Genomic DNA, 12,721 nt, shown 5'->3' with positions numbered 1-12,721 from the left:
ATTGACTCGGTACCGGTATCCCTAGTTACTCATTTTAATCTGTTACTTTTTGTTATTTTTTACTTTAGTTTATTTGGTAAATATTAATTAGCTCTTTCTTGAACGGCATTGTTGGTTAAGGACTTGTTAACAAGCACTTCACGGTAAGTCTACACCTGTTGTATTTGGCGCATGCGACCAATTACGATTTGATTTTAATATGACTTTGTTTATCTATTGTTCAAACAAATTCTTAAGAAATAGCATACCAACTACATACATGCAATATTGTATTTACAGAGATCTCCATGTCGTTGCATTGTTTATAATCTTACAGTTCAATGGTTCAGTTCCACCCGATGCTGTCAATTCAATGCAACATTGAAGCACAGCCAATAATATCATTTTTATGTCTCGTGAGCCCCACCTCCGGAGTAATGCATTGTGGGAGCCAGAGGTAGGCAGTGGTTTGGTATTTTGTGCCAGCGTTAGCTAGCCGGTTAATGTTGTAATTTTGATCAGAAATTGGGAGCAGGAGAGGAGAGAAGTGATGGAGGAGAATGAATATCCCATGTCATCGCACTGTTAATTCCGTCTGAGAACGCTGCATAATACGACTACCATTTTAGGTAAATATAAAAACGCAGTTCTTCCACGATTGAAGCTTGTTGCGACAGTCTGTTTTGGTCATGAATTGAGGCGGAACTGGAGTGCTTGTTTGTAAATATGATACGCTCGCACCAGTTAGCTTTTACGAGCCTCATTTATATTGCCACCTCGCTACGTTAACACTTGGTAAACAATGTTTAAGCTACCAAATATAGCTTTCTAGTAGTTGTGCATGATGCAGACCTACACCGCATAAGTTTCGAGCGAAATGGGGTTGGTGGTTTGACGTAAATGTCCCTGCGCGCCAGTTCTTGGCTACCAAGACGATAGCTAGAAGGAAGATAGCATCATTTGCATGAACTAGATTTGGTTAGGTAACCCATATATCCCGCAACGGATGCCATGGGAAGGAGGTGTTAAACGACAGATTTTTTACATTAACATTTACCAACATACGGTTCTAGTTTTGAAACGATAGGTGGTGGTTAGCTTAGCTCTACAGCTTGTTGACTGTTTGTTGACAGAAATTATGTTTGTTTTTTTACGGTGTACATTACACGCCTGTCATGCTGACTTACTAGTGAACGTGAGCCTGACAAGCGAGTAATGTACACCGTAAAAGAAAACGAATATCGTTGATCTGTTTTAGGCAAGGTAGTCTGTGATCCAGTGCAAACGCGTCTTGATTTGTGTATTGATTGTGACAGTGCCTCTGGGCAGTACAAATCAGCGAGGGCAACCCAGAAAGAAACGATGCTGAGAAAATGAGAATAGAGAACTAATCATAGAATGTTGAAGTGGAGCTCGGGATGATATTGGATGGCTCCTATGTCTAAATTAAGATTATAGTTAAATCATGATGACTGGCAGATACTTTGTGAAGATAAAGTATGATCCCTAAACGACAATAATTTATCCTACAGATTGAGATATACAGTGCATTCGGGAAGTATTCAGACCCTGGACTTTTTCCAAATGTTGTTACATTACAGCCTTATTTGAATCAATTTCAGAATGTTTTTCCTCAATCTGCACACAATACCCCATAATGACAAAGGGAAAATAGTTTTTTTAGAATTTTTTGCAAATGTATAAAAACAAAAACACCTTAAGGGCCTTTTTCAGGGAGGTAACCAAGAACCCGATGGTCACTCTAATATAGCTCTGTGGAGATGGGAGAACCTTCCACAAAGACAACTATCTCTGCAGCTCTCTGGCCAATCAGGCCTTAATGGTAGACGGAAGCCACTCCTCAGTAAAAGGAGGCTGCACATAACCCCTCGCTTGGAGTTAACCAAAAGGCACCTAAAGGACTATCCGACCATGAGAAAAAATATTCTCTGAATGCCAAGTGTCACGTCTGGAGGAAACCAGGCGCCATCCTCACGGTGAAGCATAATGGTGGCAGCATCATGCTATGGGGATATTTTTCAGCGGCAGGGTCTGGGAGACTAGTCAGTATCGAGGGAAAGATAAACGGAGCAAAGAACAGAGAGATCCTTGATGAATACCTGCTCCAGAGCGCTCAGGACCACAGACTGGGTGTGAAGGTTTTACCTTCCAACAGGACAAAAACCTTAAGCACACACCCAAGACAACGCAAGAGTGGCTTCGGGATAGGTCTCTGAATGTCCTTGATTGGCCCAGCCAGAGCCTGGACCAGAGCCTGATTGAACATCTCTGGAGAGACCTGAAAATTGCTGTGCAGCAACGCTCCCCATCCAACCTGCCAGAGCATGAGAGGACCTGCAGAGAAGAATGGGAGAAACTCCCCAAATACAGGTGTGCCAAGCTTGTAGCGTCATACCCAAGAAGACACGAGGCTGTAATCGCTGCCAAAGGTGCTTCAAAAAAGTACTGATTAAAGGGTCTGAATACTTATGGAAATGTGATATTTCAACAACAAAAAAATGTCATTATGTTGTGTTGTGTGTAGAATAATGAGATTTTTTTTAAATGAATTTTAGAATGCGGCTGTAACTTAACAAAATATTGAAAAGGTCAACGGGTCTGAATACTTTCTGAATGCTTTTGTGGAATATTTTTTGTCAGTGTGTTGTCTGTGATGCATTTTGCAGATGGTTGTCTAATCTTTTGTCATAAAACATTGTTTTGTTCACCTGAAAAGATCTATGTACTCCAATAAAACAGATGTGTTTTATTATTGACATGATGTATGTGGGGGTTGCATTTAGTAAAGGAAGCTGGTTTAGTACACACAATAAAAAATACTACAATTACTTTCATTATTTTCTCTTTGTCTTCCAGTGGGTTCCATGCACACCCCTACCCTGCAGCCTCTTAGCGACCAACATGCCTTATGGAACTCTCCCCTGGCATCACTGATATTTGACAAAAACCCATGTTTACATTCCAAAAGTTAGCTCTAGCAACCAGCAACAGGCGTTAGCAACAAACACAATTTGAAGCCGTTGTTTTCCAAGCCTGCCTGCCTCTCTGCCTGGCCGCCAAACACAGCAGTACCATTTGAAAACCTGTGTTTCTCAACAATCAACTCCTCGCCCTGCCCAAGGGGTGACAGCCTATCATGAGATTCCGAATCTACAAGAGGAAGGTACAATACACAACGAGTCCCAAGTCATGTGTATGTGCTGCATGTTTCTGTACTGGGCATGTTTAAAATGGCACAAACAAAACACATTATTTGAAAAAACAGTCATAGACAATCTTATTGTGACGTATTTAGTTCAGCTGAAGAAACAGGACCTACTGGATCAATTGAATAAGATATTAACTCATGTACGCTCATATGAACTATGTTACATAGAGTAAGTTTATCTTCAAAAAAGAAAATAGAAACAACAATGCAATTGGCAACAATTGTAAAATAATGCCAAAAGAAGGAAGGATAGAGTCCAAAACCGGGCATGGGACTTGATTTGATTTGTATCTTATGTCCAGGTGGTGATACTGGCGCTGGTGGTGGTGGTGTGTGGCTTAGCCTTCTGGACCAGTGGGAAGCAGAAGAAGAACAGTGGAGTCGTGGTCCCCAAAGAGGCTGATGGGGCGAGGAGAAGCAGCAGTAGTCAGGTACAGCCACAGGCCACACCTGCAGTCAGTCGGATACCCATCGTACCACCAATCGCACCTGTAGCACCTGCCAACGATACGCAGCTGGAGAATCACTCTGAAAAACAACTGGAGAAGGAGAAAACGTTGAAACCGGATGTGGACAACACTACCCTCGTCTACCGTGCCATCGTGTTCCAGCTCAACTTTGACCAAACGGTGAGGCACGAGGAGAGGTTCAGAGCAGTGAGGAAGAAGGATGATCTGGTGGTGGTGGTACAGGTACACAACAGACCTGACTACCTGAGGCTGCTGGTGGAGAGTCTGAGGAAGGCCCGAGGCGTGGAGAGCATCCTGCTCATCTTCAGCCATGACTTCTGGTCCCCCGAGCTCAACCAAGTGGTGGCCTCGGTTGACTTCTGCCAGGTCCTCCAGATCTTCTTCCCCTTCAGCATCCAGCTGTACCCCCAGGAGTTCCCGGGCCACGACCCCAGGGACTGCCCCAGAGACATTCCCAAAATGGATGCCTTAAAGCTGGGTTGCATCAACGCAGAGTACCCTGACTCATTCGGCCACTACCGCGAGGCCAAGTTCTCCCAGACCAAGCATCACTGGTGGTGGAAGCTGCACTTTGTGTGGGACAGGGTCCGGGCGCTGAAGGACCACCGGGGCTTGGTGCTACTTATAGAGGAGGACCACTTCCTCTCCCCGGACTTCCTCCACCTCCTCAAGCTGATGTCAATCCTGAAGAGGGAGAATTGCCCAGACTGTGACATCCTGTCTCTGGGGAGCTATGGCCACATCAGCTACGCTAGCAAATCCAACAAGGTGGAGGTGAAAGCCTGGAAGTCCACCGAGCACAACATGGGCATGGCTCTGAGCAGGGAGACCTACCAGAAGCTCCTCCAATGCACTGATTCCTTCTGCACCTACGACGACTACAACTGGGATTGGTCCTTGCAGCACCTGACCGTGACCTGTTTGCCCTCCTACTGGAAGGTCATGGTGAGCGAGGCGCCCCGTGTCTTCCACGCCGGAGACTGCGGAATGCACCACAAGAAGTCTGTGTGCATGCCGTCCAGCCAAAAGTCCAAGATAGAGAACATCCTTCAGAGTAGCAGCAATCAGCTGTTCCCCAAGAACTTGCTGATCACTAAGAGACTGCCAGCTAACGGGGCAGGGGGGGTGGCGCCCCATGTGAAGAATGGGGGCTGGGGGGACATTAGGGACCATGAACTCTGCAAGAGCTACCTTCGATTACAGTGACCTTATTATCATTATTATATTGTTACTCTTCTCTTTTTTTTGCATCCTGACTTTAAGAAAAAGAAAGCCTTTTAAAAATTATCTTTATGGACTATTTCTTCATATTGCCTGTTTTATCGGACTGTTCCAAATAAAAAAGTATGTTGGGTTTGGAATTTTCTCTATCCAATTGATTTAGAGTATCCAGTATACCCTCTGAAATGTTCTACACTATGTCATCTGATGAAATGACTGTGGTGCCTTTTTTCCCATACATAATTGTTCAAGTGTTTCATTATTTGCATTCATAATAGCTTTTAATAGCAAGAATGCCATTTTTTTTGCTAAAATTAAACTAGATATGTGGAGCATCTGTGTAAAGGGAGTAAATTGTGACCAAAATGAGAGCCAGCGGGGATAGTCAAATCTAGTGAATTAGTGGACTGCTATCCCAGTCTGCATGCATAATTAATTTTAAAGTTATTTATATGGTATAGATTTGCTGAGATCAAAGCAGGTCCACAGAGACACCTTGTCCCATTTACATGAGCTTCCATTTAACTTCTATTCTCAATAGATTTAACAGAATGTCCTTCCTACCAGAGTATTAAGAGAGGTGCCAATAGGAATGTTGATCAGATTAATATCACACCATTAAGTTAACAATGAAATCGCAGTGCTTAAAAATCTAAGTTGCCAAGGTACTAAACCTCTCAATTTGTCACTTAACCTGATGTCACTCAATGATGCACCTTTAGTCAAAGGAAGGTCATTAGATCCCTCCATGACCATTTCCCTGCTCTCTGCTTCAATCTTAATTATGCTCATGGGGAGAATATATATTTTACCCCAATATTTTTTTCAAGAAGTGGTTATTTAAATTCATGGACTCCCAGACAACATTCACAGCATTGAAATTAATTATAAATTGCTGGTGCAGTAGCAGAGTACATTTACATGTGAGGCTCTTAGGATGCAACTCTTTATTGACAGTTTCCTCGTGGCCAAGCTAACTTGGTGGCTTCTCTGAGGCTGCATTGATTTTCTTTCCCAACCCCCTAAAGCAATGGTTAAAATCCAGGCCTGCCCGACTGAGCAGTGTATACAAAATCTATGTAGGATAACTGCAGATATCAGGCCAACTCAGTTCCTTATCTCCATAGGTGTAAATCTACTGGTCTACGAAAATACATTGAGTATATGAAACATAGTTCTTTCCATGACAGACCAGGGGTACTCAAGTACAATTTGAGAAGGTCTGGTAACACAAATGTCCTAGGTGGCAAAGGTCCGGATGGATAATGTATTTTATCGGTGCAGTAACAAAGCCCCCCTCGCGACCCCAAACTGTTCACACCCATCTTGTTATCGGAGAGAAAATGTTGCCGTTTTAAAGCTAATTTCCCGCAATTCTACACATTTTGCATTGGGAAGAGATTTGTTTTGCTGTTTTAAAGCTACTTTCCTGCAGTTCTATGCATTCTTCCATGTCTTATGTGTGTTTATATGGAACCAGGGGTCTTACTGACCCCGTTCTGGATCCGGTCTGAGGTCCGCCAGTTGAGTGTGGGGGACATACAGTGCATTCTGAAAGTTTTCAGACCCCTTGACTTTTTCCACATTTTGTTATGTTACAGCCTTATTCTAAAATGGATTAAATAGTTTTCCTCCCTCATCTGTACACAATACCCCATAATGACAAAGCAACAACAGGTTTTTAAACATTTTTGCATATGTATTAAAAATATAAACTGATATCATAGTTACATAACTATTTAGACCATTTAGTAAGTACTATGTTGAAGGACCTTTGGCAGCGATTACAGTATGCTTGGGTATGATGCTATAGGCTTGGCACAGCTGTATTTTTAGAGTTTCTCCCATTCTTCTCTGAAGATTCTCTCAAGCTCTGTCAGGTTGGATGGGGAGCTATTCTGGAGAGACCAGCTATTTTCAGGTCTCTCCAGAGATGTTCAATCGGGTTCAAGTCTTGGCTCTAGCTGGTTCACTCAAGGACATTGAGAGACGAGTCCCTTAGCCACACCTGCATTGTCTTGGCTGTGTGCTTAGGGTCGTCGTCCTGTTGGAAGGGGAACCTTCGCCCCACTCTGAGGTCCTGAGCGCTCTGGAGCAGGTTTTCATCAAGGATCTCTCTGTACTTTGCTCGGTTCATCTTTCCCTCAATCCTAACTAGTCTCCCAATCCCTGCCACTGAAAAACATCCCCACAGCATGATGCTGCCACCAACATGCTTCACTGTAGGGATGGTACCTGGTTTCTTCCAGATGTGAAGCTTGGCATTCAGGCCAAAGAGTTCAATCTTTGTTTCATCAGACCAGGGAGTCTTTTATGTACCTTTTGGCAAACTCCAAGCAGGATGTCATGTGCCTTTTACTGAGGAGTGACTTCCGCCTGGCCACTCTACCATAAAGTCCTGATTGGTGGAGTGCTGCAGAGATGGTTGTCCTGGAAGGTTCTCCCATCTCCACAGAGGAACTCTGGAGCTCTGTCAGAGTTACCATCAGGTTCTTGGTCACCTCCCTGACCAAGGCTCTTCTCCCCTAATTGCTCAGTTTGGCTGGGTGGCCAGCTCTAGGAAGAGTCTTGCTGGTTCCAGACTTCTTGTATTTAAGAATGATGGAGGCCTCTGTGATCTTGAGGACCTTCAATGCTGCAGATGTTTTCTTTGTACCCTTTCCGAGATCTGTGCCTTGGACACTCATGTCTCTGGGCTCTACGGACAATTCCTTCGACCTTGGGGTTTGGTTTTTGCTCTGACATTCACTGTCAACTGTGGGACCTTATATAGACAGGTGTGTGCCTTTCTAAATCATGTCCAATCATTTGTATTTACCACATAAACATCTCGAAGATGATCAATGGAAACAGGATGCTCCTGAGCTCGATTTTGAGTCTCATAGCAAAGGGTCTGAATACTTATGTAAATAATATTGTTTTTTCTAAACAAATACCTTATTTATTTAAACCTGTTTTCTTTTTGTCATTATGGGGTATTGTGTTTAGATTGATGCAGAAAAACATTAATTTAATCCATTTTATAATAAAGCTGTAAAGTACCAAAACGTGAAAAAAGTCAAGGTTTTTGAATACTTTCCGAATGCGAAGTCTTTTTTCTGGTATCTGTACTTTACTATTTATATTTTTGACGACATTTACGTCACTACATATCTAAAGAAAATAATTTACTGAATACTCCATACATTTTCCCTGACACCCAAAAGTACTAGTTAGATTTTGAATGCTTAGCAGGCCAGGAAAATCGTCCAATTCACTGACTTATCAAGAGAACATCCCAGGTCATCTCCACTGCTTCTGATCTGGCGGACTCACTAAACACAAATGCTTTGTTTGTAAATGAAGTCTGGATGTTGGAGTGTGCCCCTGGCTATCCCTACATTTGAAATTATTTATACTATTTTTACTTTTGATACTTAAGAATTTTTTAGTAATTACATTTTGATAGTTAAGTACAGTGCCTTGCGAAAGTATTCGGCCCCCTTGAACTTTGCGACCTTTTGCCACATTTCAGGCTTCAAACATAAAGATATAAAACTGTATTTTTTTGTGAAGAATCAACAACAAGTGGGACACAATCATGAAGTGGAACAACATTTATTGGATATTTCAAACTTTTTTAACAAATCAAAAACTGAAAAATTGGGCGTGCAAAAAAAAGGCACTGTATATTTAAAACCAAGTACTTTTACTCAAGTAGTATTTTACTGGGTGACTCACTTTTTCTTGAGTCATTTTCTATTAAGGTATCTTTATTTTTACTCAAGTATGACAATTGGGTGCTTTTCCCACCATGTGTAGTGTGTGCTCACGTGCAAAAAAAAAACATTCTGAAAGTCTTTATTTTTGAGTTTCTAGTCTGGTGTGGCGTAAAAGCATTTGTGACAGTGCCATGGGCTGATGGGGGTCATGTGACCTATTAATAGTGAGTAGAATGAAGCTGCTCATAGAAGCTATTCTAATGTCAGTTTTGCATAGAGTAAGATGATCCAAAATCTGTGGCTAGGGAAACCTTTAGGGTAAACCTGCTCAGAATATGAGGAGATCTCTTCAACAAGGAGTACCCTATTTCCTCACTCAAACTAAGTGTTCTTAATTAGATAGCATAATGTCTGCTGATGCATTAAATGAAGTGTATAGCAGGTAAAACCATTACTGTGTGTTTAAACCGCAGTACCACAGGAAAATGTAAACCTCCATTGTGCAGGTCTGGTCTAGTGCTTTCTATTTTAGGCAGGAGTAGATCTGTCTTTTATCTATCTCCAGCCCTAAGGCCCAAGCCATCAGGGCTCTGGTGAGAGTGTATGCTTATTAATGATTGATAGCCATTGCACACATTTCAAGATAAACACAACACCAGGTCAATGCAGAGGCACACACTGAGGAACTTGGTAGTAGTAGGGGTTGGTAGTAATGCAGCAGTACATTGCCAAAGTCTTTCTGTCAGTTGGATTCCGATACCTGAATATCCTTCTCCATAACACATTTAATTGTATGATTCTGCTTTCAACCCTGTGACATAATTTATGCATCATGTGGAGCAAAACAGCGGGTCTGGGACAAGGTAGCACATCCAGTGAACAGGTCAGGGTTCCATAGCCACAGGCAGAACAGTTGAAACTGGAGCAGCAGCACAACCAGGTGGACTGGGGGCAGCAAGGAGTCATCAGGCCAGGTAGTCCTGAGGCATGGTCACAGGGCTCAGGTCCTCGGGGAGGAGAGGTAGAAAGAGAGAGTTAGAGGGACCATACTTAAATTCACACAGGACGCCGGATAAGGCAGGAGAAATACTCCAGATGTAATAGACTGACCCTAGCCCCCTGACACATAAACTATTGCAGCATAAATACTGGAGGCTGAGACAGGAGGGGTAGGGAGATACTGTGGCCCCGTCTGACGATACCCCCGGACAGGGCCAACTAGGCAGGATGTAACCCCACCCACTGCCAAAGCACAGCCCCCACACCACTAGAGGGATATCTTCAAACCACCAACTTACTACCCTGAGACAAGGGTGAGTATAGCCCACAAAGATCTCCCCCATGGCATGAACCCGAGGGTGGCGCCGGACTGGAAGATCACGTTAGTGACTCGACCCACTCAAGTGACGGCTTGGAAAAGCACCACTATACAATAGGGTTAAAGGTAGAATCCCACTGGAGGGAGGGGAACCGGCCAGGCAGAGACAGCAAGGGCTGTTCGTCGCTCCAGTGCCTTTCCATTCACCTTCACACCCCTGGGCCAGACTGCACTCAATCATAGGACCTACTGAAGAGATGAGTCTTCAATAAAGACTTAAAGGTTGAGACCGAGTCTGCGTCTCTCACATGGATAGGCAGACCATTCAATAAAAACGAAGCTCTATAGGAGAAAGCCCTGCCTCCAGCTGTTTGCTTAAAAATTCTAGGAACAATTAGGAGTCCTGCGTTTTGTGACCGTAGCGTACGTGTAGGTATGTACGGCAGGACCAAAGCGGAGAGATAGGTAGGAACAAGCCCATGTAATGCTTTGAAGGTTAGCAGTAAAACCTTGAATTAGCTCTAGCCTTAACAGGAAGCCAGTGTAGAGAGGCCAGCACTGGAGTAATATGATCACATTTTTGGGTTCTAGTCAGGATTCTAGCAGCCGTATTTAGCACTAACTAAAGTTTATTTAGTGCTTTATCCAGGTAGCTGGAAAGTAGAGCATTGCAGTAGTCTAATCTAGAAGTGACAAAAGCATGGATGAACTTTTCTGCATCATTTTTGGACAGAACGTTTAGGGTTTTTTCTGATTTTTACAATGTTACATAGATGGGGGAAAAAAGCTGTCCTTGAAATAGCCTTGATATGTTCAAAAGAGAGATCAGGGTCCAGAGTAATGCCGAGGTCCTTCACAGTTTTATTTGAGACGACTGTACAAACTTCAAGAATAATTGTCAGATCCAGCAGAAGATCTCTTTGTTTCTCTGTTTTGTCCGAGTTTAAAAGTAAAAATGTATTACATGTTGCTTATGTGTACAATTCACACTACTTTTGGATTATAATTGGAGGGTAGTATGAATGTCCTGCTTATTATAATGTTTGTGTCATCATCGCAAATCAACTGCATTATACTTAACACTTCAACTTCAACCAGTAACATCACTCTTTGGCTAGCTTTTGCTGCAGCCTATATCAATGAGCAGTAGCATTCTAGCTAACAATGGCTGCATCCAAAATAGTTATTTTGCAAAGAACAACAAACAAACAACCAAATATAATCTTAGCGACTGTTCAAGCAAGAATCAAAACATAATTGTAAGCGTATGAGAACCCCAAAAAGTTATTTTGTTTAAAAGTAATACAAATTCAAATCTAGGCTATGTTGAAGGGGCGCAGATGGTGATGGCTTTCGCAAAGAGTTGTGCACATCTGTACGTGACGTGTAGTGTACTGGAAAAGCGTCTATAAATGGTTATAATTCAGTAGGTTATTTCAAATTGTTCAAGTTCTGTCCAAGTTAAAATGACAGTACTGCGATCTACAGTACTACTTTGGACAGGTTTTATTTAACACACACACATGCACAAGACCAGACGGTTGCACATTTTAAATGACGTCACAGGTGTCTATCTGTATCCCTTTTACCTGCAGCTGGGTTTCTTGCCTGGTGTTGTGGCACGTGTTTAATCAAAGTAATTTGGAGCCTGAGGTTGGCGGATTAAGTGAGCTGAGGAGCTCTGTCGAACTGGGTATCAATATGGTGTTCCTGGGGAGGGGTGCCCAGGACGGAAACGAAGCAGGTTAATGCTCCCATGCCGTCCAGTACTGGTATAGTGCCTGTGAGTACACGCTGCAGTGCAGCCTGGGCAAGACATTGAAACTCAATTTCAAAATTAATTTCAGAATAAATATTGCGCTTAATTTGGCTACCAGTATCCTACAGTGCATTCAGAAAGTATTCAGACCCCTTGACCTTTTCCACATTTTGTTACGTCACAGCCTTATTCTAAAATTGATTAAATAAATAAATCCTCATCAATCTACACACAATACCCCACAATGACAAAGTGAAAACAGGTTTTTAGAAATCTTAGCAAATGTATTACATATAAAAAATTGAAGGGCCCCCCGAGTGTCACAGTAGTCTATTGAACATTTTAATATTTTTATTTTTTATTTAACCTTTATTTAACTAGGCAAGTCAGTTAAGAACAAATTCTTATTTACAATGATGGCCAACACCGGCCAAACCCAGGCGATGCTGGGCCAATTGTGGGAGTCCCATAGGACGGCGCAATCACGGCCGGTTATGATACTGCACTGAGGCAACACTACAGCCTCAACTTCGATCCCAGGCTATGTCACAGCCGGCCGTGACCGGGGAACCCATGAGGCGGCGCACAATTGACCTAGCGTTGTCCGGGTTAGGGGTTTGGCCGGCCGAGATTTCCTTATTTCATTGTGCTCTAGCGACTCCTTGTGGTGGGCCGAGCGCCTGCAAGCTGACCCTAGGTTGTCAGTTGGACGGTGTTTCCGCCGACACATTGGTGCGGCAGGCTTCCGGGTTAATCGAGCAGTGTTTCAAGAAACAGTGCGGCTTGATAGGGTCGTGTTTCGGGGGACGCATGGTTCTAACCCTTCGCCTCTCCTCTCGACTGTAGGGGAGTTGCAGTGATGAGACAAGACTGTAACTATGAAATTGATAAGAAAAAGGGGTGAAAGATAGAAGATCAATAAAAAAATACTTTGAAGTATTCAGACCCTTTGCCATGAGACTTGTTTCCATTGATCATCCTTGACATGTTTCTACAACATGATTGGAGTCCAACTGTGGTAAATTCAATGGACTGTACATTATT

The 12,721-nt window shown here is 42.9% G+C and overlaps 1 protein-coding gene across 1 annotated transcript; it reads left to right on the top strand.

Moving 5' to 3' along the window:
* Window positions 1–429: 429 nt before the first annotated feature.
* Window positions 430–5,039, top strand: LOC135505690 (alpha-1,6-mannosyl-glycoprotein 2-beta-N-acetylglucosaminyltransferase-like). The gene is made up of 3 exons (XM_064924736.1): window positions 430–608; window positions 2,857–3,163; window positions 3,511–5,039. The coding sequence occupies exons 2-3, from the start codon at window positions 3,137–3,139 to the stop codon at window positions 4,882–4,884; spliced, it is 1,401 nt and encodes a 466-aa protein (XP_064780808.1). The 5' UTR covers window positions 430–608; window positions 2,857–3,136; the 3' UTR covers window positions 4,885–5,039.
* The last annotated feature ends 7,682 nt before the right edge of the window (window positions 5,040–12,721 follow it).

The sequence above is a fragment of the Oncorhynchus masou genome, chromosome 19 (genome assembly GCF_036934945.1).
Source record: "Oncorhynchus masou masou isolate Uvic2021 chromosome 19, UVic_Omas_1.1, whole genome shotgun sequence".
Taxonomy (NCBI): Eukaryota; Metazoa; Chordata; class Actinopteri; order Salmoniformes; family Salmonidae; genus Oncorhynchus; species Oncorhynchus masou.
Note: the sequence above shows the minus strand (reverse complement) of the source record. Positions and strands in the feature narration are given on the sequence as shown.

Bases quoted from the DNA above. Each gene is read 5' to 3' on its own strand.
- LOC135505690 (XM_064924736.1), top strand. From the start codon at position 3,137: ATGAGATTCCGAATCTACAAGAGGAAG. The intron at 3,164-3,510 runs GTACAATACACA...TCTTATGTCCAG, and splicing joins TCCGAATCTACAAGAGGAAG to GTGGTGATACTGGCGCTGGT.